Raw genomic sequence first — 22,278 nt, forward strand, 5'->3', positions numbered from 1 at the left:
CCTTCTGCCCTTCCTTTTATTACCACACCACACTCCCCACAATTCCCATACAACAACATCTCTGTTTCAGCTTCTCCTCTGGATTTCCCACACTTAATGCAACCCAGACCTCACCTTCAGCTCTCCTGAGGCCACTTTGGAAGCCAGCTCGATGACACAGCCAACAGCCATGCGTGCAGCACCGGACGAGTGCAGCTCATTCCAAATGGTGTCACTGTCCACCTGAGCAAACAGTCAGCAGAGTCCGAAGACAGAAGAAGAAAGCGAAAGAGAAGGAAGAGATGAAAGGGGGAAAGAGGGGAAGAGGTCGTGGGGGAAGAGGGACAGAGAGAGAAAGCAAATCTGTGAGGAAGGGCTGGCAGGGTAACAGCGTATGTACAATAACATTTGTCTTCCGTCTTGGCCAGCTGAAAAGGCCTTCTGGACATGGCTTTGCTTATACTTTTTCTCTACACTGACTTCTCCAATGGAAACACATTCCTGCCATGCCTCACTGCCATTCCCTGTTTAGATTTCTCATTACAAACAGCATTACATAGGCCGGATCTGGCTTAGTTACAGGCCTGCTAGAAACCAGGCCCCAGCAGTAGATAGAGTAAAAACGAAGAGCACTTAGTTATACATAAAAATCGAATTTGCAAGTGCTAGAGGGGGAAAATTCAAATGCCCTTCTGACTGCAGGTTTACAGGGAGCCAAAGACAATTATTAGGCAGGTAGCAGCAGCAGTCAGGGAGTAGAAAGTAGCAACCACAAGTCAGGTTCTCCAACTAAATGGAAGGAGTGTGTGGTCCTCACACTTAAAACATTAATAGAAAATTGCAAGGAAAAATTTGATGTTCAAAGTATAAGCTTAAGATTTCTAACTTTCAGTACAATTCGTCAGCTTGTTTCAGTTCAAACTGGTATTGTTAAAATTGGATAGGCTAGTAAAATACATGGCTGCTTATCTACTAGAGAACATTATTATCAAAACAAAGCATGTACCAATATTCTGGATTTCCCTTTATAAAATGCTGTTTACCCTTTTTCATGCATGCAATGAAAACACGTAATAATGTATACATGAAAAAAACAACAATAGTGGTTTATAATGATCATATATGTGATATTTTTTAATGTATAAAATACTTCATAACATAAAAAAAAAATAGTATCTGATGGGAGAAGTCTCTAATTTTAGGACCATAAATTACTTGAAACACCAGGAAATAGAATACAAAGTTTGTGATGTAAATAGCAAGACTTCCCAAATGGATCAAAGGGGAGAAATTCTGCATAAAACAAAGCTTTTTTTTTTAATAATAAAGAGAATTAAATGCAAGAGGCCTAATCACATGGAACAAATACGATAAATAATAACAACACATATTCACAGTGTACTAAGCAGTTTTCTAAGAATTTTCACATGCCTTTTTCTCATGAGGTTCTTACAGACTTAAATACTATCAAGAACAATGAATACATTAAAAAAAATGAGAACAGTAAATAAGTGCATACATAAAAAAGAAAATTAAGATCCTATAAATAGCAGTATAGTAGTGAAGTTTCTGGAATCAAACTGGTGGGGTAAAATCATGGCTTCATCATTAAAACCTGAGTGATGTTGGGGAATTAATTAATTAATGGATCTTTGCCTTGGTTCCTTTATCTGTGAAAATACCAACTTTTTAAAGTACCATCTGCATACGATTGTAGTGAGGATTAAATGAGTAAGTGGTAAGCAAAAGCTAGCTACCACCATTTCAGCTACTGTTATACCTGTTTCGTAAAGCCTGGCACATAGTAGAGGCCTACGTGTTGACTGAATGGGTACACTGTGGCTTAGAGAGGCTACTCTGAAGACCACAGGACCCTCACACAGAACTCTGACCCTGTCAGCACATGCCTTTCCATCACCCTCCTGAAGAAACCCATGCTTTCTAGGAGGCAGCATCCCCTATCATAGTCAATACCATCATGGTCTACACTATCAGCTAAAGAGTGAAGGAATCATTCAAATGGACACTGAGACCTAATCATTTGCCCTCTAAATTGAAAGTTTTATTATTTTACTGAACCAATATAAATAAGTAGTTGTTTAAGCTTTGTGTAGATATATTCTTAAGGAAGATGACTGCACAAATTGAAAAATAAAAATCATTATTTACCATGTATTATATAGGTTTTAGTCAGCTTTCCCGCCATTACAGAACTACTAGTACCAAAGAAAAGCCTGCATTAATCAGAATTTAAATTACTGGGGAAGCAAGCAAAAAAATAAAATAAATACATTCCAAAAGACTTATTCAGTGACTCAAGAACCAAGTAAAATTCCTAACCCCTTTTTACTCAACTTTGGAGTACATCATAAGCTTTGTTTCTTTCTTCATCTCTTAAAGCAGTAGCAAATTTCCTTCCAAAAAATTATAAATACTGAACTTGATTAGAAAAACCTTCCAGCAGCAGAGAGCACTGTCTCTTTGACTATACTAAAGGGCATTAGGTAGCCATAAATACCTTTGATATCCATATGCCTGTCCATACCTTTCTATCTGCCTAAGATGTTTGTGACTTTAATTTTGGTGTCCAAACTTCTACTAATAATGGTCATTTCGTTTTAATTCAGTTAACATTCGTTGAGTACCTACTGTGAGTTGCAGGCAGGGGTTACTTTTATAATAAAGCTACGTTTACTGATCATAAAGTATGTTGAGCACATAGGTGGATGATGGATATTTTGACTCATAACCAATGTTTAGGCTTATCCCTAAAGAAGCTCTCTTTAGGAATCTATGGGATTTACCATCCATTAATTTACTTATATTGAAACAAAAACAATATTTATCTCAATACCACTTCAACTGATGTTTTGCTTACATTTAGTTTATAACTAAATGGTAATGGTCAAGTTTTGTGGTTATAATATGTTCATAAATGGGTAATTGTACTTAATTCTGAATTTACAAACAGGTTTGTTTTTGTCGGTTCAGGCTGCCATAACAAAATACCATGGGCTGGGTAGCTTAAACAAAAGAAATTTTGTTTCTCACAATTCAGGAGGCTTTGAAGTTCAAGATCAAGGTGCCAACACATTTGGTGACTGGTGAGGACTCTCTCTTGGCTTGCAGATGGCCACGTTTCTGCTACATCCTCACATGGCCTTTCCTTGTACTAAAGTTCCCTCCATTTAAGGATATCAATCCTATTGGATTAGCACACACCACCCTTATGACCTAATTTAATCAATTTAATCTTAATTACTTTCTAAAGTTAGTCAAATATAATTAGATTAGTGATTTGAGCTTCAGTACATAAATGTTGAGGGCACACTCTTCAGCTCATAGTAAGATTAAATCACAAAAGCTTGTTCATAAGTCAAATTACAAGCATACTTTCTTAAGGCATGATGTTCCAAATGGGGTTCAGGGCCAAATTAGCTGCCAAAAGCTAACCACAGTATTTTCCATGTTACAGTTTCATTAAAACTTCAGTGATAAAACAGGATGCATAACTTACGAATTCTGCTATAATCTGTGTCACTAGAAGAACGTCCATATCCACTTTCCAACATTCCCAATGGCAAAAAGTATTTTTCCTCCCTCTACATCCCTCTCATTGGTTGGCAATCTCTCCAACCAATTTCCCTATATTAGTGATAGCATCAGGAGGGCCACTTCCTTAAGAGAGCTCTGATTTTAACTGCTGAAGAACATCTTGACAGTAGGTAAAAACTCTGGGTAAGAGAAGACAGTTGAATTCATAGACTGATAGTGGTTCCTGGCATAGAATAAGATATTTTGGAGCTGGGGGGGAAGAAAAAAGGGAAAGAAGGATTTGCTTGGAATGGATACAGATATGCAGGATTAAGGGGCTGAAATGGCAATGCAATAATGATGAAAGTAGAGACCAGAAGGGTTTGGAACTATAAGAAGACAGGTACCCTCACATTTGGAAGTTGAAGGACAGTAGCATAGAGTTGGCTCTGGAAATGGAAAAATAATGCAAGACATAATAGATGAGGCTGGAAAAGAAAGGAATGACAGTGGAGCAGGGAGCCACCCTGAGCACAGTGGCCCACTACTAAGGGCTTGCTAAAGTTGAGAAGACATGCAAGGCACTTGGACACAGGAAGGGGAGCATCACACACTGGGTCCTATTTTGGGGAGGGAGGGGGGAGGGATAGCATTAGGAGATATACCTAATGTAAATGATGAGTTAATGGGTGCAGCACACCAACATGGCACATGTATACATAAGTAACAAACTTGCACGTTGTGCACATGTACCCTAGAACTTAAATTATAATAAAAAAAAATAGAACTACTATATTCTGAAAAAATATGCTTTGCCATTTTTCTTTCCATGCACATAAATTCCCCTTTGTCTCTCCAACAACTTATACTTTTTCCCAGTGAGAGAGAGATAGGGAGAAAGAGAGAGAGAGAGAGACTTTCTGTGTGTGTGTGTGCGTGTGTGTGTGTGTGTGCACGCATTAAGGAGTAATAGTACATGAGCTGAAAGGGAGATTACGATGGATATAGAAGAAAGGTAAAGAAAATGATGATCAAAATATAATTTTGCTTCAATATACATAAAAATACAGATTTTGTGGTGAGGATGATATTTTCCCAAATTCCTTTTCACATCAAGAACTGAACCTGGCTGTCTTGGATCATGGTTCTGTGTTAGTGACAGTATCAAAAGAATATGATTATTTCTTCTCTGAATGATTCCGAGTAGAGACCCCTTCTACCTGTGACAAACAGGCATGCTTGTTGATTAGGGAAGATATAGAATGCATTGAGTGGAAGGAAAATCCCAAATCCACCTCTTCTGGTCCTGAGAGAATGGAGAAAGCTGGACTCAAGAGGTGCGGCAGAAACAAGGAACACAGAAAGCAACATGTGAGCAAACGAGAGAAAAATGTTTCAGGTAAGTCGACAAAATAGTCAGTGAGCCTTCACTTTGGTTGATATTTGGGTCTTTTTTTTTTTTTTTTTTTTTTTTTTTCCAGACAGAGTCTCGCTCTGTCATCCAGGCTGGAGTGCAGTAGCTCGATCTTGGCTCACTGCAACCTCTGCTTCCTGAGTTCAAGCCATTCTTCCACTTCAGCCTCCCAAGTAGACGGGATTTCAGGCACCCGCCACCACACCAAACTAATTTTTGTATTTTTAGTAGATATGGGGTTTCACCATGTTGGCCAGGCTAGTCTTGAACTCCTGACCTCAGGTGATCCGTCCGCCTCAGCCTCCCAAAGTGCTGGGATTACAGGTGTGAACCGCCATGTTCAGTCAATATTTGGGACTTTTTGAAGTTATTTCTACACTAAACTGTGGGCACCATACAATAAAGTCTGCAGAGTGGTGTGAAAAACTAACGGAATATTAGACTACAGCATTCCTGAGATGCTCTCGCTTCCTGTGTAGTGCAGCTGGAAGCCTCAAGTTCTCACCATCCTCCAAGGGGTACGACATGGGACAGCCCGTGAAATGGTTTAACTATGGGTAGGGCCAAATGGAGTCCACAGAGGGGTTCAGGGGAACCCCAGTACCAATGTGAGCCAAAAGGGGGCTACTGGAGCCCGGGAGCCCTGCCAAGCTCCAGCTGGCAGAGAAATCAGTAATCAGAGTTAATCTGCTGCCGACCTCAGCTTCAAATTCTGGGAGATCAGGAATAGTTGGTGCAGAGAGGTTGCCATGGAACCCTGAGTGTTCAGAGGACAGCATGAGGATCCAGGTACCCCTTCAGGTCTCCGTCCCTCCCTCAGGTGCCCAAATACCATCTTCAAAGAGGAATCTGAGAGGCTAAGCAATTACCTAAAGATATTAAGTCCAATAATAAGGTGATCTTGAACAGACAGTATTTCTAAACTGAAAGGAAGTTATCAAACTGGAAGAGGCTGATATATTATCAATTGTGGAGAGAATCACTATAATTGGGAAAAAAAATAACATATTTATCACACAATTGAGGGAGCATGGGAAATATTGTGTCCCATTTATTTCCAAGGTCAGGAATTTATTTTGCCACATGGCAGGGGGCAAAATCTAGCCAGGATTCTGGGCAGAAGTCTCTAAGGATGGCTAGTGAGGTTTAAATTGTATTTTACAGTATGGCAATACCTAAAGATTCCTACCTTCAGATTCCTCTGGAATCTGTACGAAGCCTTGCTTTATGTGCCATTCTAAAAAACGGTATGCTTTTAACTTTCAAATGTTTCAATGATGTAACTAATGTACAAAGCATGAAGGGAGCTTTAGTAGTCTGCTGAGAAATAGGTCCACAGAGGCCTTGTTTTATTGACAGAATTAAAATCTATCAGTCTTGAAATAGGCGTCCCAAAGTTCGACTCACTTTATAAATATGTAGGAGGGTCTGGACCTAACATACATCCAAAACTGGGGTTGAGAAGTGTAAGTGAAGCTATTCCACAAAATGTCTTTCTGTGTGAAGAAACAAACACACTCGGTGAGATAGGGCAGAATCCCGCTTTGGGGTGAGAGTCACAGGAGCTTGGCCCGTAAGAAAGATTTAGTTATCAGAGGAGGAGGCACAATCTGAAGTAGCACAGAGTCTGTTACTGAGATTCTCTCCCAACCCACACTCAGAGTCCTGTATGTTTAATAGGGTAGAAAGGGGTTGAGAGACACAGAAGATTGTTAGTAATAAAATAGGCAAAACATTTTAAACCCTCTAAAAATATGAGAATTAAGTAGAACATTTTTGTATCAATTTTAAAGATTATGATCTTAAAAGAGGGAAGGAAGCACATTTTCTGTTTCTCTATAAACCTCAGAGAATCCTGAGCACTTGGCAATGTGAAGACCCCAGAATATCGGTAATGTGCATCAGCAGGGGCCAGCAGAACTCACTGGTAACAAAGAAAGAAAAGAGAAGGAAGGAGGGAGGGAAGGAAGGAAGGGAGGGAGGGAGGGAATAAAAGTAAGAAATTAAAAAAAGGAAGGAAAGAAAGAAAGCCAGACTCAAGAGGTGCGACAGAAACAGAGGACACAGAAAGTGATATGTGAGTAAAAAGAAAACGAAGGAGGGAGGAAGGGAGGAAAGAAGGAGGGAAGGAAGAAAAGGAAGGAAGGAAGCAAGAAAGCAACCAAGAAAGAAAACCATACCCAAGAGGGGTGACAGAAACAGGGGACACAGAAAGTGTATGTGAGCAAAAAGTACATGAGAGAGAGGAAGGAAGGAAGGAAGGAAGGGAGGAAGGAAGGGAGGGAGGGAGGAAGGAAGGAAGGAAGGGAGGGAGGGAGGGAGGGAGGGAGGGAGGGAGGGAGGGAGGGAGGGAGGAAGGAAGGAAGGAAGGAAGGAAGGAAGGAAGGAAGGAAGGAAGGAAGAAAGGGGCGATGGGAAAAACATCTTGCATTCAGAAGCACATGGTACTATTCACATTAGGCATTACCTAGGCTCCTAAAATAATTAGGAAGATGCGCTCTCTGTGGAGGCATGGAGGAATTGCAAGAGGTTAAAGAGTTGGGCCGGTAAAGCCCTAGTTATACATCTATTTATGAAAACTTAGCTACTACATAATGCTGTTCACATTTAAAAGAAGAATAACATGTTGCAATCTCTCTTACTAGTGGTGATCCAGAATAAGGGATAAAAAGGATGCGTGCTGAGTTAAACATAACTTAGGAAACATGAACAGCAGAAACATGATCTTATTTACTCAGTCATAGCAGAATGCAATTCAGAAAATATACAGAGAAAGTAATTGAAAACTAAAATTTAACAGTCCACGTTTTCAGTTTTATTGTATATTTCCCTACTCTATAAGGTTATTTTCTTTTTATTTAGAAATAATAATGACAATAACAATAATATTATCATCTAGCAATTATTGAGTATTTACTAAGATCCAGGCACCATGCAAAGCTTTTGCCCATAGTAACTAATACAATTCTTACAGTGACCATTGATGTAGATGCTATTATTAAGCAGTTTTATATATGAATTTCAGAGGCAATTCAGCTAGAAATTAGAGAAGGTAGAAAAAGAACTGAGAAAAGTGTGAGCTGTTTACCCACAGTAATTTTTATGCTAGTAAAATCAAAATCCAAAAAGTAAAATAAATAATAAAATGATATTTTGAAAAACAGATTCTAATTGTATATGTATAAAGAGTTTTTAATTAAATAAATTATCTAAGACCTGCAAGAACGTTTTTTCTTTCAAGGTATTGAAACCCTACCCTGTTAAAAGTGCTAAAATATTTTTTAAAATCAAATGTTTCAAGTGGTACCTGGAATAGTTGAGCTTTTCTTGAGTGTTGTGATTTGTTTGCTATTATGCTAGAGCAGTAATTCTCAGTGAAAGTGATTTTGCATCTAAGAGGTCGTTTGGCGCTTTCTGGAGACATTTTTTGTTGTCATGACTGAGTAAGAGGGATGCGCTACTGGCTTCTAGTGCACAGAAGCCAGGAATGCCACTACGCATCCTACGATGCATGTTTTTTATTTGGTATATAACCAAAAATAACTTTAATCAATGTCTTTTCCCTGAATCTGTCCAAATAATTCTGTCTACTGAACAGAATCAATGCTGTTATATATTTAGTTTTAAACATTATTCTGCCCTTGGTTTCTTAAGTGTCACAAATGTTAGTAACAGAACCAGGAAAAACTCTTCATAGTTCTTCCCATTCCTTTGCTTCATTCTCACCTTACCACTCCTTAATACACCAAAGGAAAGGACTGCAATTTTATTTAATGATTCCAAAAAAAGATAATTATATAATATCATTGGCAAAATAAAGGGTCAAGGAACATCATATAATTTATGAGTCTATACAAAACACACACATACACACACACACACACACACAAGAAATTGCTACCTATTAAAAGCCAAGTTTTTGAGAAACCGTTGTTCATGAGAATGTTGGGTTCATCCTACACACGTGGCAGGCTGGGGTACATGGAAAGCCTGCTGCCTTTGAGTGGCCATGATTCATTCTGTTAAGTGAAAAATATGTGGGCACTGATTCTGAGTAACCCACCCTTTTAATTGTTCACTGTCTTTGAAACAGATTCTGAGCAGCTGAGAGATGGGTATAACATTTCAAAACCATTGTTTACACCATTTCTTTATTCCACTGTGAGTTAAGAACATAAATTAAAATGATAAAAATCCATGACCAACTCAGGATTTTGCAAGAATATCAAGATGCTTCCTGAGTGTCCTCTTATCCAGAAGGCTCTGTGCTTCTGCCAACCTCTGGGGCAAGCACCTAGTGGCCTTCAGTTTTCCTTTGTCCTTTTATTGTTCACATGGAGAACAATAACAGCAACATTCTCTTTTAAAATGCCTTCTTGGATTTGAATCAGGAATAATTTAAATGTTTACTAGGTTGTAAAAAACAAAAAAAATTCTTGAGCTGGCTTTTGGTGGTGTGTGCCTACAGGCCCAGCTACTCAGAAAGCTGAGGTGGGAGGATCACTTGAGCCCAGAAGTTTGAGGCCAGTCTGGGTAACACAGTGAGACATGAAAGCAAAGAAAGAAAAAAGAAAAGGAAAAAAAAAAAGAAAAAGGGAAAAGAAAAGGGAAAGGAGAGGAGAGGACAGGATTACAGGATTTCCTTGGTGTTAAAGGGATTAATTGTCTTATACATATTGGGATCAAGTAGTATCCATGAGTCCACAGACAGGGACAAAGAACCAAAAAAAAAAAAAAAAAAAAAAAAAAAAAATACTTGGAAAGACTCAAATACACAAGGGGTACAGATTAGGGCTAAAGAAGTAGCCATGTGTTCAAATGACTCCAGAAGCCACAATGGCAGCATAGACATAATGTCAGGTAACTGGGGATGAGGGACCGGCTCTCTGGTTGGAGCTACGGTTGACTGGAGTGTTTGTGTCCCAGCTAAAAGGTGGCTACGCAGTTCCAAACAATTTTTTTCTTAAGGAAATGATAGCATGATATTTATTAGTAGCCCTAAATATTGTATACTTAGATGCAATTTTTCTATCTTAAATATTGACAATAATTCATTTAAAAACTCCCAGTCAGGCTAAGAGAAATCTATGTATGTATTGAATATGGCTTCTAACCTGGCAGTGCATAACTTCTGCTACCCAGGGTGATTTATTTTTACACAGAGTTTGAAAATCCTAAAGCGGGAAAGGCAAAAAAAACAAAAAAAACAAAAAAAACAAAAAAAAAAACAGTCTCAGCAGAACTAGTTCAGTTGATTCCTTGTGTGGTAACCATCAAAGCTTAATTCAAGGAGGTTTCTCAGGGCAGTGCCCTGGGAGAGTAGAAGTCCTCTAACTCTTACAGAGGTGTGTTACTGAAGGATTCCAGCCTGCGCCTGAGGACAAGGCCAGACATGATCTGTTGAATCTAATAAAAAATAACTGGGGTTTTTATGTTCTATGTCTTTTGTATCTCACTTTTAGTAATTTGCGTTTATTGCATCTTGTAAAAGTATTTCTTCACAACAGATAGGAAATGAAATGTAAGTAAACAAAACCTTGCCCCTTACCAAATAATAATTTGAGAAGCATTAACTTCATAGAGAAATGATTTTCTTTGCAAACTGTTTAAAGAAAGAGTTCTATTTGGATAAAAGGATAGAAAGAAAAGGTGAAGCCAGAAGTGAAATTATAAATGTTTTAGGAATTTTTTTAATAAGTTACACCTATCAAGATAAATTATACCAAGAAAGAATGACTGCCAATAATTTGCCTGAGTTGTACACCAAAATTTGGTACCTATAGACTGGTATAACCTCAGGATTTGGAGAAATTGTTAGGCTTTAAATATACTTTTAAACGGAGATTAAATATACTTTTAAACGGAGATTATTTTGGACAAATCCTCCTCTACTTTATCCCATTCTTTTAGGTGGTAGCATAAGCAAGGACATCATCGACATTTAGTGCATTAACACCTTATCTATTTTGTTGCCTTAGCGTTGGAGACCTTGTAAACCAGCAGTTCCACTTGCAAACTATTCAAACATGGGCAAGTTCATTCACTGATCCAAGACCTAAAAAAAATGGAGATAATACTCCTTCCTCATAGGATTATTGTTAGCATTCAATTAGTCAATACATATAAAGTGCTTAACACAGCACAAGACAATGCTGGAAACAGTAAGCTCTCAGACAATGGTAACTAAAAAAAAAAAAAAAAAATCCCCACATTTTGTTTCTAACATTACTTTCTATTTAGCAGCACATCAAAGGACAAAAATCATCTGTGATAATGCTGGAAGCCAGGAACTACCTCCAATCAGAAAGCTACATGTTTTCTAGCCACATATGGATCTAGTTCAACTGTAGTTTCCTGAATGAATGTGGGTCTTTGCAGGCTTTTCCAAGCACATCAAGCATAGCTCAATCATTGGAACCTGAAACAAAGCTAATGCTCTGAAAAGCCGCACATGATAGAAATTAAGCTACCTGTCCTGAAAGTGGATGTGAAGGTATTTCAAATGGGAAGGGAATGACTTAGAAGAAAAGGAATTTAGGCACAGTCTCCTTTGTATAATCTAAATGCAGCCCGTTGCTTCCTTGTGGAAATATTCCCAGAGTTAAATGTAATACTATTGTGCCCATTAACAGAACAGGTTTCATAGGCACTGTGCATGTTTAATGTGGTACACTATCCCTCCTCAGATGCCTTGAACATTTCACCCTGAAAGTTGGGAAATGAAACTCTTCACCCAATTCTAAGCAGTTTAGTAAGTTCTTGCTGCTATGTTATACTGATGCTAGGGCTACAGGGCATTTTCTGAATAATTGAGTTTAAGCTTAAATAATGATCAGATGCCCCTAGAAACCTATTGGCAGACAGCAGACTCAACAAACAGAGGTTTTTCATTGCAACATTGATTCTGTGCCATTTTAGCCATGTTGTATAAAAGCTTAACCGTAAAATAAAATAAAAATCATTTTAACTTTTGCACTGTGTCAGATAAAGCGTATATTTTTAAATGAATCATCTACTGTGGACCAAATATTTCTGCAAACAGCATCTTGATTTGGTAACTTAAAAATTACCTAATTTCATCTTCTAATGCCAAATTTCTTTTTGTATTTGCTTTGGGAAACAAAATAATTACCTTTTCCCACCTAAGAGGTATTTGATAAGCTCAACATTTTCCTATCCTTGATCCTTTACAACTAGGGTTAAAGCTGATGATTCCAGTAGATATTTTGTTTTTGGAAATGGTAAGAAAAGAGGTGGGAGTTGCGAGGTTCCAAGAAAAAGAAAAGCCTAATTTATTAGTAGATTCACAGGAAGAAGTAATAAAGTCAAATCTATTGCCCAAAGAAAGCAAAAAGTAAATATCTTTGGTCAGTATTTAAAGAACAGCATAGTGGGTAAGATTGGGGCACCTACTAGGTGCTGGACCCCAGTAAGCACTTTACAAACACTACCTATTTTATTCCTCATGAGAGCTTTATAAATGTATTACTAGTCACCTTTACAAAAGAGTAAACCGAGCTGTAAAGAGGTTAAGTAACTTGACCAAAGTTACATAGTTGATGAGATGAAGAGCTGTGGTTTCAACCAAAGCCAACCCTGTACATTAATATCGTTATGGACTGAATTTGTGTTTCCTCAAAATTCATATATTGAAGTCTTAACCCCAATGTGACCGTATCCAGCAATAAATCCTTTGAAAAGATAATTAAGGTTAAATGGGATCATAAGGGTGGGGCCCTAACACAAAATGACTGATGTCCTTATAAGAAGAGAAAGAGACAGCAGGGATGCGCGTGAACAGAGTAAAGCTATGTGAGGACACAATGAGAAGAAGGTCATCCGAAGACCCAGGAGAGAGGCCTTAGGAGAAATCAAATCTGCCAACATTTGAACTTCTAGGCTCCAGACTGAGAAAACTAACTCCTGTTGCTTAAGCCACCCAATCTGTGGTATTGTATTATGATAGCCCTAGCTAGCCAAATACAGATATGAACTGTAAAAAGATATTCTGTGTTGTATATTCTTTTTTTTTTTTTTTTTTTTTTTTTTTTTTGAGACGGAGTCTCGCTCAGTCGCCCAGGCTGGAGTGCAGTGGTGCGATCTCGGCTCACTGCAAGCTCCGCCTCCCGGGTTCAAGCCATTCTCCTGCCTCAGTCTCCCGAGTGTCTGGGACTACAGGCGCCGGCCACCACGCCTGGCTAATTTTTTGCATTTTTAGTAGAGATGGAGTTTCACCGTGTTAGCCAGGATGGTCTGGATCTCCTGACCTCGTGATCCGCCCACCTCAGCCTCCCAAAGTGCTAGGATTACAGGCGTGAGCCACCGTGCCCGGCCTGTATGTTCTTTAGAACATGATGGGCAATGAGAGCTACTGCAAGTGTCATAGGCATAGGGTTATGAGTGTCTGTCTTTACTGCTCTGTCTTCAAGGTCTGACACATAATAGATGCTTAACAAGTTTTGTCGAGGGAATGAATTAACAGATGAGAACAAAAGAATCGTATAGTGATACTGTTCTTTGCAGGGCTTTACTGTAGCTAAACTTCTAAACTACAAACACCACCGCTGCTTGGGTCCTGCAATACATCCATAATGTAGTGATGACTGCTTCTCTGGTCTTCAGATAGCACCATGTTTAGCCTCCCAGCTCTTGCTTGCCAGCATTTGGTGCTTCCTTTGGTGCATCATCATACAATGTTGCTTCTTCACTGAATCATCCAGCAACATCTGTGGTGTCCCCAGTGCCCTGGATCTCTGTTGTCATGCATCACCCCTGTCTCTCACAGAAGCTTCCCCACTCACTATTTTCCCAAGGGAGACAGACTGCGTAAGACTTAAGTCAACAAGATCCCCAGTGACAAGCTAATGGGAGCCTGCTATCTGATCTCTGAAGAAAAATGAATTTTGTAAAAAGCTGTTTTAAATTTGGATAAAGTACTATCACACAGTAATGACATATTTGATCCCCAGAGAAGACAATAAATCACATTCCATTTATCACCTTACTTCATAGATGAAGGAACTGAGGCCCAGCAATTTCAATGATTTGTGAGTTCATGGTCTTACAGGATCTTACCACTCAAAATGTGGTACACGGATGAGCAGCAATGCCATCCCTGAGTGCTATGAGAAATGCAGAATCTCAGCTCCCATTCAGTCCTGCTGAATTGGAATCTGCACTTTAGAGTTGAAAAAGCACTTTTGGAACAGTGACAATGTAAAGATTTGAATCCAGATTCTGGAGTTCCTAAATGAAGGTTCTCTGCCTAGATGCTTAATCACTGGGACTTCTGAAAACAATGTCCTCCCTCCCTTTATTAGTCTTCCTGCAGTGCCTTGATTCTAATGGTAGACCATTAGTTGGATAGATAGGCCAGGTGAGACCTCAGGGTTGCAGGGCTTTCGAGAATCTTTAAATCAGGGAGTCTGTTTACCCTCTGCAGACCTGACTTTACTCAAAGTGATCCCATAGGGTGGCGAAGTGCTCATTTCCATGTATAGCTGCCAGTGATAACCTACATTCTCACATTTGATCCTCACAATAATGCCATGTGGGAGCCTTGCTTAGCCCTATTTCATAGATAAAGAAACCGAGTCTCAGATAAGTGAAATAATAATTAACATAGCCTTTGCATTGCTGGTTTCTCAGATTCCGGCTGGGCAGAAGGATACTTCTCCTAAAATCATAAAGCTATTCTGAGCACTTTTGTGGACACTTAGGTGTCAACACTTCGAAACTTCTAGAGCCCTTTCTAACTCTGAGTGACTGTCCCTTTTCTCCTCCTGTGGGATAACAATGAGAATCATCATTCTGGTCTGAGAACCTCTGATATTCTTTATTGCATTCTTTTTCAATCAGCTCTGAGGCTGTAATAATGGGTGTTCTCCCTTCTCCCTTGTGATACAACATACCAACTCCTTGAATGTATATATTTATTTCATGTTAGATGTTCTGCTGAAACCCTGAGAGTCTTGAAATGGAGCTGGGATGGATTTATGATGACAATGGGTGGGTGAACCCACATGCTTTCTCTCTTTGTTCAACACTGGAAGGAAGACATGAATGACAGCCCATTCCTTTGGGATCACTTGTAGGTTATAATGCCCACACCTTAGCTTCTTTAGTCATGGTGAGATGAAAAAGAAACAGAGCAGCTACAGGGAAGACGTTCAGATTCCAAGTAAAGCCATGAATATGATGAATGAATACTGTGACTGATATTCCATATGGAAAGAAGGCGTGAACTATTAATGTGGCAGCTGGAGGAGAAAAGGGGCATGCCGTGATCATTAATGCTCTACCACAAACCATCTCCTGGTATGATCAACTGCTTTCTGGCAGCTTCATTGACCTTGCCTGTGCAATTTCTAGTCACTCTTTATCTTCAGAAAAATCTCCCTTTCACTGTTTACTTGCCAGTAACAAGAATAAGGAGAGGAATATATTTGCTCTGGTGAAAAGGCTACATCTTCAGACTCTAAGAATCCTTACTTAAGATCCAGGGGACTCATAGATTTACCAAGTAATATATGGATTCCTGCGGGTTACGTGGCCAGTAAAGGAATTTGAGAGTCCCTGTTGTTGTTACCAAGTTTCAGTGAACTACCGGTCAGTTCTACCAAGACTGAGTTAGAGACAGAGCCAAGAAATACCATGCTAGTACTTTCCTCCTGTTTCTTCATTTAATCTGATGTCCACATTGTGTAAAGGGTACTTCGTAATATGCCACTCCTTTTATTCACTGGACAGTGCACATTAGAGCCTCATTTCTCCAGAGTGCAGCTTAATAAAATTAACTCTGACTCAGTAGGTGTGCGAAATGAGATTCTCTCTATCTCATCCCACAGTGGTTTGGTCCAAGGACAGAGACTTTTCAGTGTTCTAGTTAGGGTTGAAATACTGTGTACAGCTGTGTAATTTTTTTTTACCCAAAATTGATGATGTTTGAGTGCATGGATTTAATACTTCATAGGAATTTCAATAAAAAAGAGAATGCTCTTGGCAAAAATAGCGGTTGTTTTTTTCTTATGGCTAGGGCTATTCTCACTTGGGAAAGGAGTGTTGACAATCATATGAGGTTGAAATTATGGTGAGTTGTGCTGTGTGTGCATAGTATTGTGGTTAAAAGCTTGGGAATCAGGCCCTCTCTACTCCACGGCCTACTAATTCTGTGACCTGAACAAGTTACTCACCTCTCTGAGCCTTTGTTTCCTTTTCTGTAGTATAGGAAACCTCATTGCATCTTTAGCAATAAGACCTCTGGGATTATTTGAGGTTTAAAAGAGATTGAGGCAGGTTATCATTGGAACGTTTGTGTAAAGAATGGCTAGTCTCTGCTGTGAGGCTGTGAATTAGCCCTCTTGGTTCTGTGAGAATCAGGAGGGTATGTTTTATAGGATTCTCAATTGCCTGACCTAATCTATGGTACCTTACCTGTCCCTTTACTTGATGAATAATCCCATCATTAAGGTCAATCCTCTGAATACCACTGGGGTCAAAGCCAAGAATTATATTATTTTGCTTAAACGGTTAAAGCACAGTCCTAAAAAATTTAGCCAAGTTTTTTTTTTAATTGATTCTATTCATTTAATATTGAAAATGCTGGGGATCAGAAACTGATTGTCAATAGTAAGAATACCCTGGAATTCAGACTTTTATCTCTCTTGCACTATATACATACAACAGGAAATTGGGCATATGGAAATTGAGACGTCATCATTATTTGGCCCATTCTATGCACCAACACAATGGGACCAACAAATCAGTTACCCCAAATCTCACAGTTCAGACATAAATCAGGATGGACCAGCCAGAGCAACTGAGGCCCCAATGTGACAATGTCATTTAAGAAGACACTAAAATGCACAAGGAAAAAAAAAAAAAAACCACTTGCAAAGGTCATGCAAACATCAGGACATTTTTATTAGACTTGAAAACGGGCAGGTGTTGGAGTGCTATATATAATTTGCAGCTGCCCAATTTAAAAAGAAAAGTATGTCCACGTAACCTTCCAGGGACTTGGAACCCCAAAGCACACAGTGCTGCTAATATCTGTAACTACCTAGAGAGATATCGTACAGTCCGGGGCCTGCTACTGAGTCCCAAATCTTTGAGTGCCTGGATAAGTGTGTCCCCACCCCCAAACTTCTGCATACCTCCATAGCCAGCACTGAAGAGAAGTGTCAGGATCTCAGGGTGTGCCTAGAAATTCAACTTGCCCCCTCATCACCTATTGCCACACCTCAATCCAGTTGTTAGAAGGAAGATCAGAAGCTCTATGTGTTCTGAATAGAACAACCCTACCTCTAGATGTCCACATCTTCACCAATGAGAGTGAGATGGGGTCCCCAAACTCTGAGCAGTTTGGGTATGCCGCTTCCCCACCTCCTGAACTTTCCTTGCTTCCCTACCACTCAGCTTTGCACCCTCAGTATGGATCTCATTATTCTCTGTACCCCTCTTTAGGTCAGTCACCACAAGAAACCAGGACTCCCAGGTCACCCCTCACCTGTCTATTCCAATATCCAAAAGGCAACACTTCCCATTAACCACTAGTTTTCTTCCCCAACCCTGCAAGACTCCACACCCCTTCCTTGCTTCCTTTTCTCTATAGCATTCATCAGCATCACATACATGCACATATATTTAAAGTCATTCATTCTTGCTTATTTGTCTCCCCAACTGGAATATAAGTTCCAGTAGGATAAAACATCTTCTGTTTTGGTCAATACTGTGTCTGCAGGTCCTGGCACACAATAAGCATTCAATAACCATTTGTGTGTACATAAATTACTAAATAAGTGAGCAAATGAATTCTGCCCCAAGTCATGAAAACCATTGGAAATTGTGAGTATAGTAAGTTCAGAAGCACAGAGAATAGTCTGCACCAGTGAGCACTGGTCTTTGAATTTCTTCCGCATTTGCTATTAATGGAGTTGTGGACTGATGCTGGATACTGCACTTCCTAGCTCTTGGAATGAGAATTTGCCAGGCACAGTGGCTTAGGCCTGTAATCCTAGCAGTTTGGGAGGCCAAGGTGGCAGGATTGCTTGAGGCAAGGAGTTTGAGACTAGCCAGAGCAACACAGTGAGACCATATCTCTCCAAAAAAAAAAAAAAAAAAAAAGATAGCTGAATGTGGTGGTGTGTGCCTGTAGTCCTAGCTTGTAATGAAGCTGAAGCAGGAGGATCTCTGGAGCCTAGGAGGTTGAGGCTGCAATGAGCTGTGATTGCACCACTGTACTCCCACCCAAGCAACAGAGCGAGACCCTGTCTCAAACAAACAAAATAAATTGGATGCCTCCAACAAAGAAAGCTGAGACAAGAAGGTCATCTTGTAGAAATATTTCATTAGATAACTGAATTTTAATCTTGTTCAACTGAGTCTGGATATTCTGATTATCTTCTCTCCTTATTCCTATGAACTCCCAGGCCATTCCCATCAGAGTTGACAAACACGAATAGAAGAAAATCAACGCAAAGTCTAAGTGATAAGTACGATAAGATATATGAGTGGGAATTGAAAAGGATAAAAAAAACACACAACATAAGAAAAAATGTGAGTCTACATGTTGCTTCATACTTAGCACATAGGACAGTACATAGTTGGCACATGGGACACTACATGCTTATTTAACAATGAATGAAAGGATGGTATATTGTCTTTCAAAAGAGGCAATAGATTAAGGAGAGAAAAGCAATCAATTTAGTTGCAAAGAATTTCACTACTTGTAGGCCTTAGTTTTTATTTCTTAAATGGTCACATTTCAAAATGAAACAAGTCATTTTGAGAAGTGCTTACAGATCGTCAGGAGGATCTATACAGGCACAGCTCGTTTTACTGTGCCTCACTTTGTTACACTTTTCAGATACTTTGATTTTTTACCAATTGAAGGTTTGTGGCAACCCCAAATTGAGCAAGTCTATGGGCGTCATTTTTCCAGCAGCACGTACTCACTTCCTGTCTCTGTGTCACATTTTGGTATTTCATGCAATATTTCAAAAGTTTTTCATCATTATTTTATTTTTATGCCCATCTATGATCAGTCATCTTTGATATTACTATCGTAATTGTTTGGGGGCATCATGAATCATGCCCATATAAGACAGTGAACTTAATTGATAAAGGTTGTGTGTGATTTCTGCCCCACCAATTAGTCTTTCCTCCATCTCTTCTTTCTCAGGCCTCCCTAGTCCCTAATATTCAAGAATATTGAAATTAGACAAGTTAATAACCCTATGATGGTCTCTAAGTCTTCAAGTAAAAGGAAGAGTTGCACGTCTCTCACTCTCAATCAAAAGCTAGAAATGATTAAGCTTAGTGAGGAAGGCATGTTGACAGCTGAGAAGGCCAAAACCAGGCCTGTTGTGCCGAACAGGTAGCCAAGTTGTGAATGCAAAGGAAAAGTTTTTAAAGGAAACTAAAAGCGCTACTGCAGTGAACACACAAATACTAAGAAAGTGAAACAGGTTTACTGCTGATATGGAGAAAGTTTGAGTGGTCTAGACAGAAGATCAACCCAACCACATTCCCTTAAGCCAAAGCTTTATCCAGAGTAAGGCCCTCAACATTGAAGCAAAACCCTGCACGAGCAAAAAGATTACCACTCACTGAAGACTCACATGATCATTAGGATTTTTTAACATAGTTTTAAAATTATGTACATTTTTAAAGATATAATGCTATCGTACACTTAATAGACTATAGGATAGTGTAAAGATAAGTTTAGTATGCACTGAGAAACAAAACATTTGTGTGACTCACTTTATTGTGCTTTTTGTTTTACTGTGTTGCTCTGGAACTGAATCTGCAATGTTTCCAAGGAATGTCTGTTTGTATCTACAGTAAATATCAATTAGAGATGATATAAATCATATTATTTGGAATATAACAGAATAAGTTTACCAAATGATTTCAGGTGCATAGAAATATCAAATATATTAGTCCTTTAATAGTCTTATCAGTTTTCATAGAAACAATGACTCAATGCATGCTCTATTGCTAAGAGAATCATTGCTTAGTCATTTAATTCCTTTATTTTACTTATTATTTTATATTTAAAGTTAAGACACTCTTGCAATAATGATACTGCTAGTCTAAAACTCAGAAGCTATGGGTTTTTCTTAAGTTGGGGAATGATTAAATCCTAGGGATTCCACTGTAAACTACCTGCTTATGGCTCAAGCATTCAGAGAGCTGATTTATTTTGGTTTTGAATTTTGAAAAAAAACTATTGTTGTCCACTAATGAAAGTTTAGAAGTGATGCTTTACTAAATTTGTGGTTAAAATACTTCACAAAGACAAATCCAATAATGACACATCAGTTTTACGTATTGGATATTAGTTTGTTACGGAGGTTAATATCTAGATCTGAACTAACTATTCAGAGTGGAAATATGACAGATGAAAAATACAAATGCTGTTACTTCACATTAAAATGAAAAGCTTAGGTGGGCCTGAATGTAGTTGCATTTCAGGCTGTTACAAGTATTCTTTTTTTTTTTTAGGTAGTCCCCTTTCCTTTGTCTACTCTAAATGTTCATTTGATCTAAGCCTTACGTCTCCTTGGCAGTCAGAAGTAGCAATCAGTAGATGATCATATTTTCAAATGTATTCAAGTATGTTTTACTTTCTCAGTTTTTATTTAATCGAGCCATAGATCTTCTAAGTTAAATAGAAATTTAAAGTTCGTCAAATCCATTTACCTTCAGCAACTACAAAGCCTAAGGCTCAATTTCTTCTTGTCTCAATGTTCACAATCATTTTCTTCCTCTCTGTTATTGACATTACTTTGGTAGACACAGTTGCTTTTATACGTGTGTGTGTGTGTGTGTGTGTGTGTGTATATATATACTTTTTTTTTTAAATAAAAATAGGTCTTGTGGCCCCAGTAATGTAAAAAACACACATAAATCTTTGATGATGGCATTTTTTTAGCCTCTTATTTTGTCAACAGAAGAATTTTAACAGCTTTGTGATATTCATGTTTACTTTAAACAAAAAAATGAAGTATTCTTATTTCAAAATGCATCTTGTTGTACTTAGCCGTAATGTCAAAGCAACTGAAAGAATTTAATCACAGATGAGATGCTGCAACTAAGTGACTTAAGGAGAAAATTAAGGTTTTCTTCTCTCATTTTCTTCTTTTCTGCAATGGGCATTGGATGCTTAATGATTCTATACATTTTCACATTTTGTCCCATACGCAGAGTAATGTATACATGCATGTCTCTGTAGGGAGTGTTGTCTACATCCCAACAACTGTTATTGGGTATACACAATTAGCATAATCTATGCAATACCGGAAACTTCCTTTGCAATTTAGAAGGAATTCCCTGATTTTAATAATATTTCATACAATTTTTTCCAAGTCTGAGGCCACATAATCTTTTTATAGAATTTTCAGCATGAAACTAAATTCTCAGTTTCACTCAGGTGGCTTAGCAGTTTTAATTTTGCCAGGTGCCATGGGGTGTTCTTGCTAGTATCAATTGCATCAAGTCTGAAACTGATGAAAATCCAAATACAATTAGGAAGAGGAGATATAAAAAAGAGAGATTCCAAATCAGGGTGGATCCTTTTATTGTGCTGGAGGGAAAAAGTTTGTGATACTTCTTTGATAGCAATAGTGGAGGAAATGAATTTACTCATTGCAAGCCAGGTTTGAGTTGAACATTAATAGGAGGGAAGTCAACATTACCCTGATTACTGCATGTGAGAAACAGATGCTATCCCCTCCTCTTTCTGCTGATGTAACAAAAGGCATTGTGCTTGCTCAGGATAATTGGGTGGAAATAACATATGAAGAAAGAGGTTTCTGAGTCAATATCAAAACCTCAGGAACATGCAAAGTTTTGGCATAAACAGAAGGTGGGGTTTTCCCTCCTTTTTTGGAAGAAAAAAAATTCTCTACTAATTGGCAACAGCTTGGTGCAATTGTCAAAAATATGGTGTGTTCTAATGCCTGAACAGTCAATGCCTGGCTGCCTCCCACGACCCTGTACTCATACCACCCCCAACACACAACTCACACACATTTATTACTAACTCTTCTTGAAGATTTAGCTTATAACTGCTTGAGTAATTTCCATACCCCTCTTCTTTCTTTGCTGTTTTAAAAGCTTCCTTCTCTGTGCTCTCATAGCTTAGCCTTTTTCTAAACTAGCCCAATGGCCAGGCTGTGAGCAATTGAGATTGAGAGCAGTGGTCTTATCTCATTGGTTTTTGCATGCTGCACCTTGTCTAGTCATCGACAACAAGCCTTATCTTACTCTTCCTGCCCTTCATGCCTCATCTGATGGCACACATTATGGCTTTGAAAATATTAGTTTTATTTCAAAGATGACCATCC

At 38.7% G+C, this 22,278-nt stretch overlaps 1 protein-coding gene across 33 annotated transcripts in view; it reads right to left on the bottom strand.

Moving 5' to 3' along the window:
- Positions 1-22,278, bottom strand: part of HDAC9 (histone deacetylase 9) — a 921,222-nt gene that overhangs the window by 211,096 nt on the left and 687,848 nt on the right. For all 33 annotated transcript variants that reach the window (XR_012432611.1, XM_045387612.3, XM_065542223.1 and 30 more), the window contains one exon: positions 115-222. Coding sequence is in view for 32 of the 33 variants with exons in the window: in XM_045387612.3 (XP_045243547.1) it covers positions 115-222 (108 nt within the window). In the remaining variant the exon portion in view is untranslated. The remainder of the gene's footprint in view (positions 1-114; positions 223-22,278) is intronic.

Source organism: Macaca fascicularis, chromosome 3 (genome assembly GCF_037993035.2).
Source record: "Macaca fascicularis isolate 582-1 chromosome 3, T2T-MFA8v1.1".
NCBI lineage: Eukaryota > Metazoa > Chordata > Mammalia > Primates > Cercopithecidae > Macaca > Macaca fascicularis.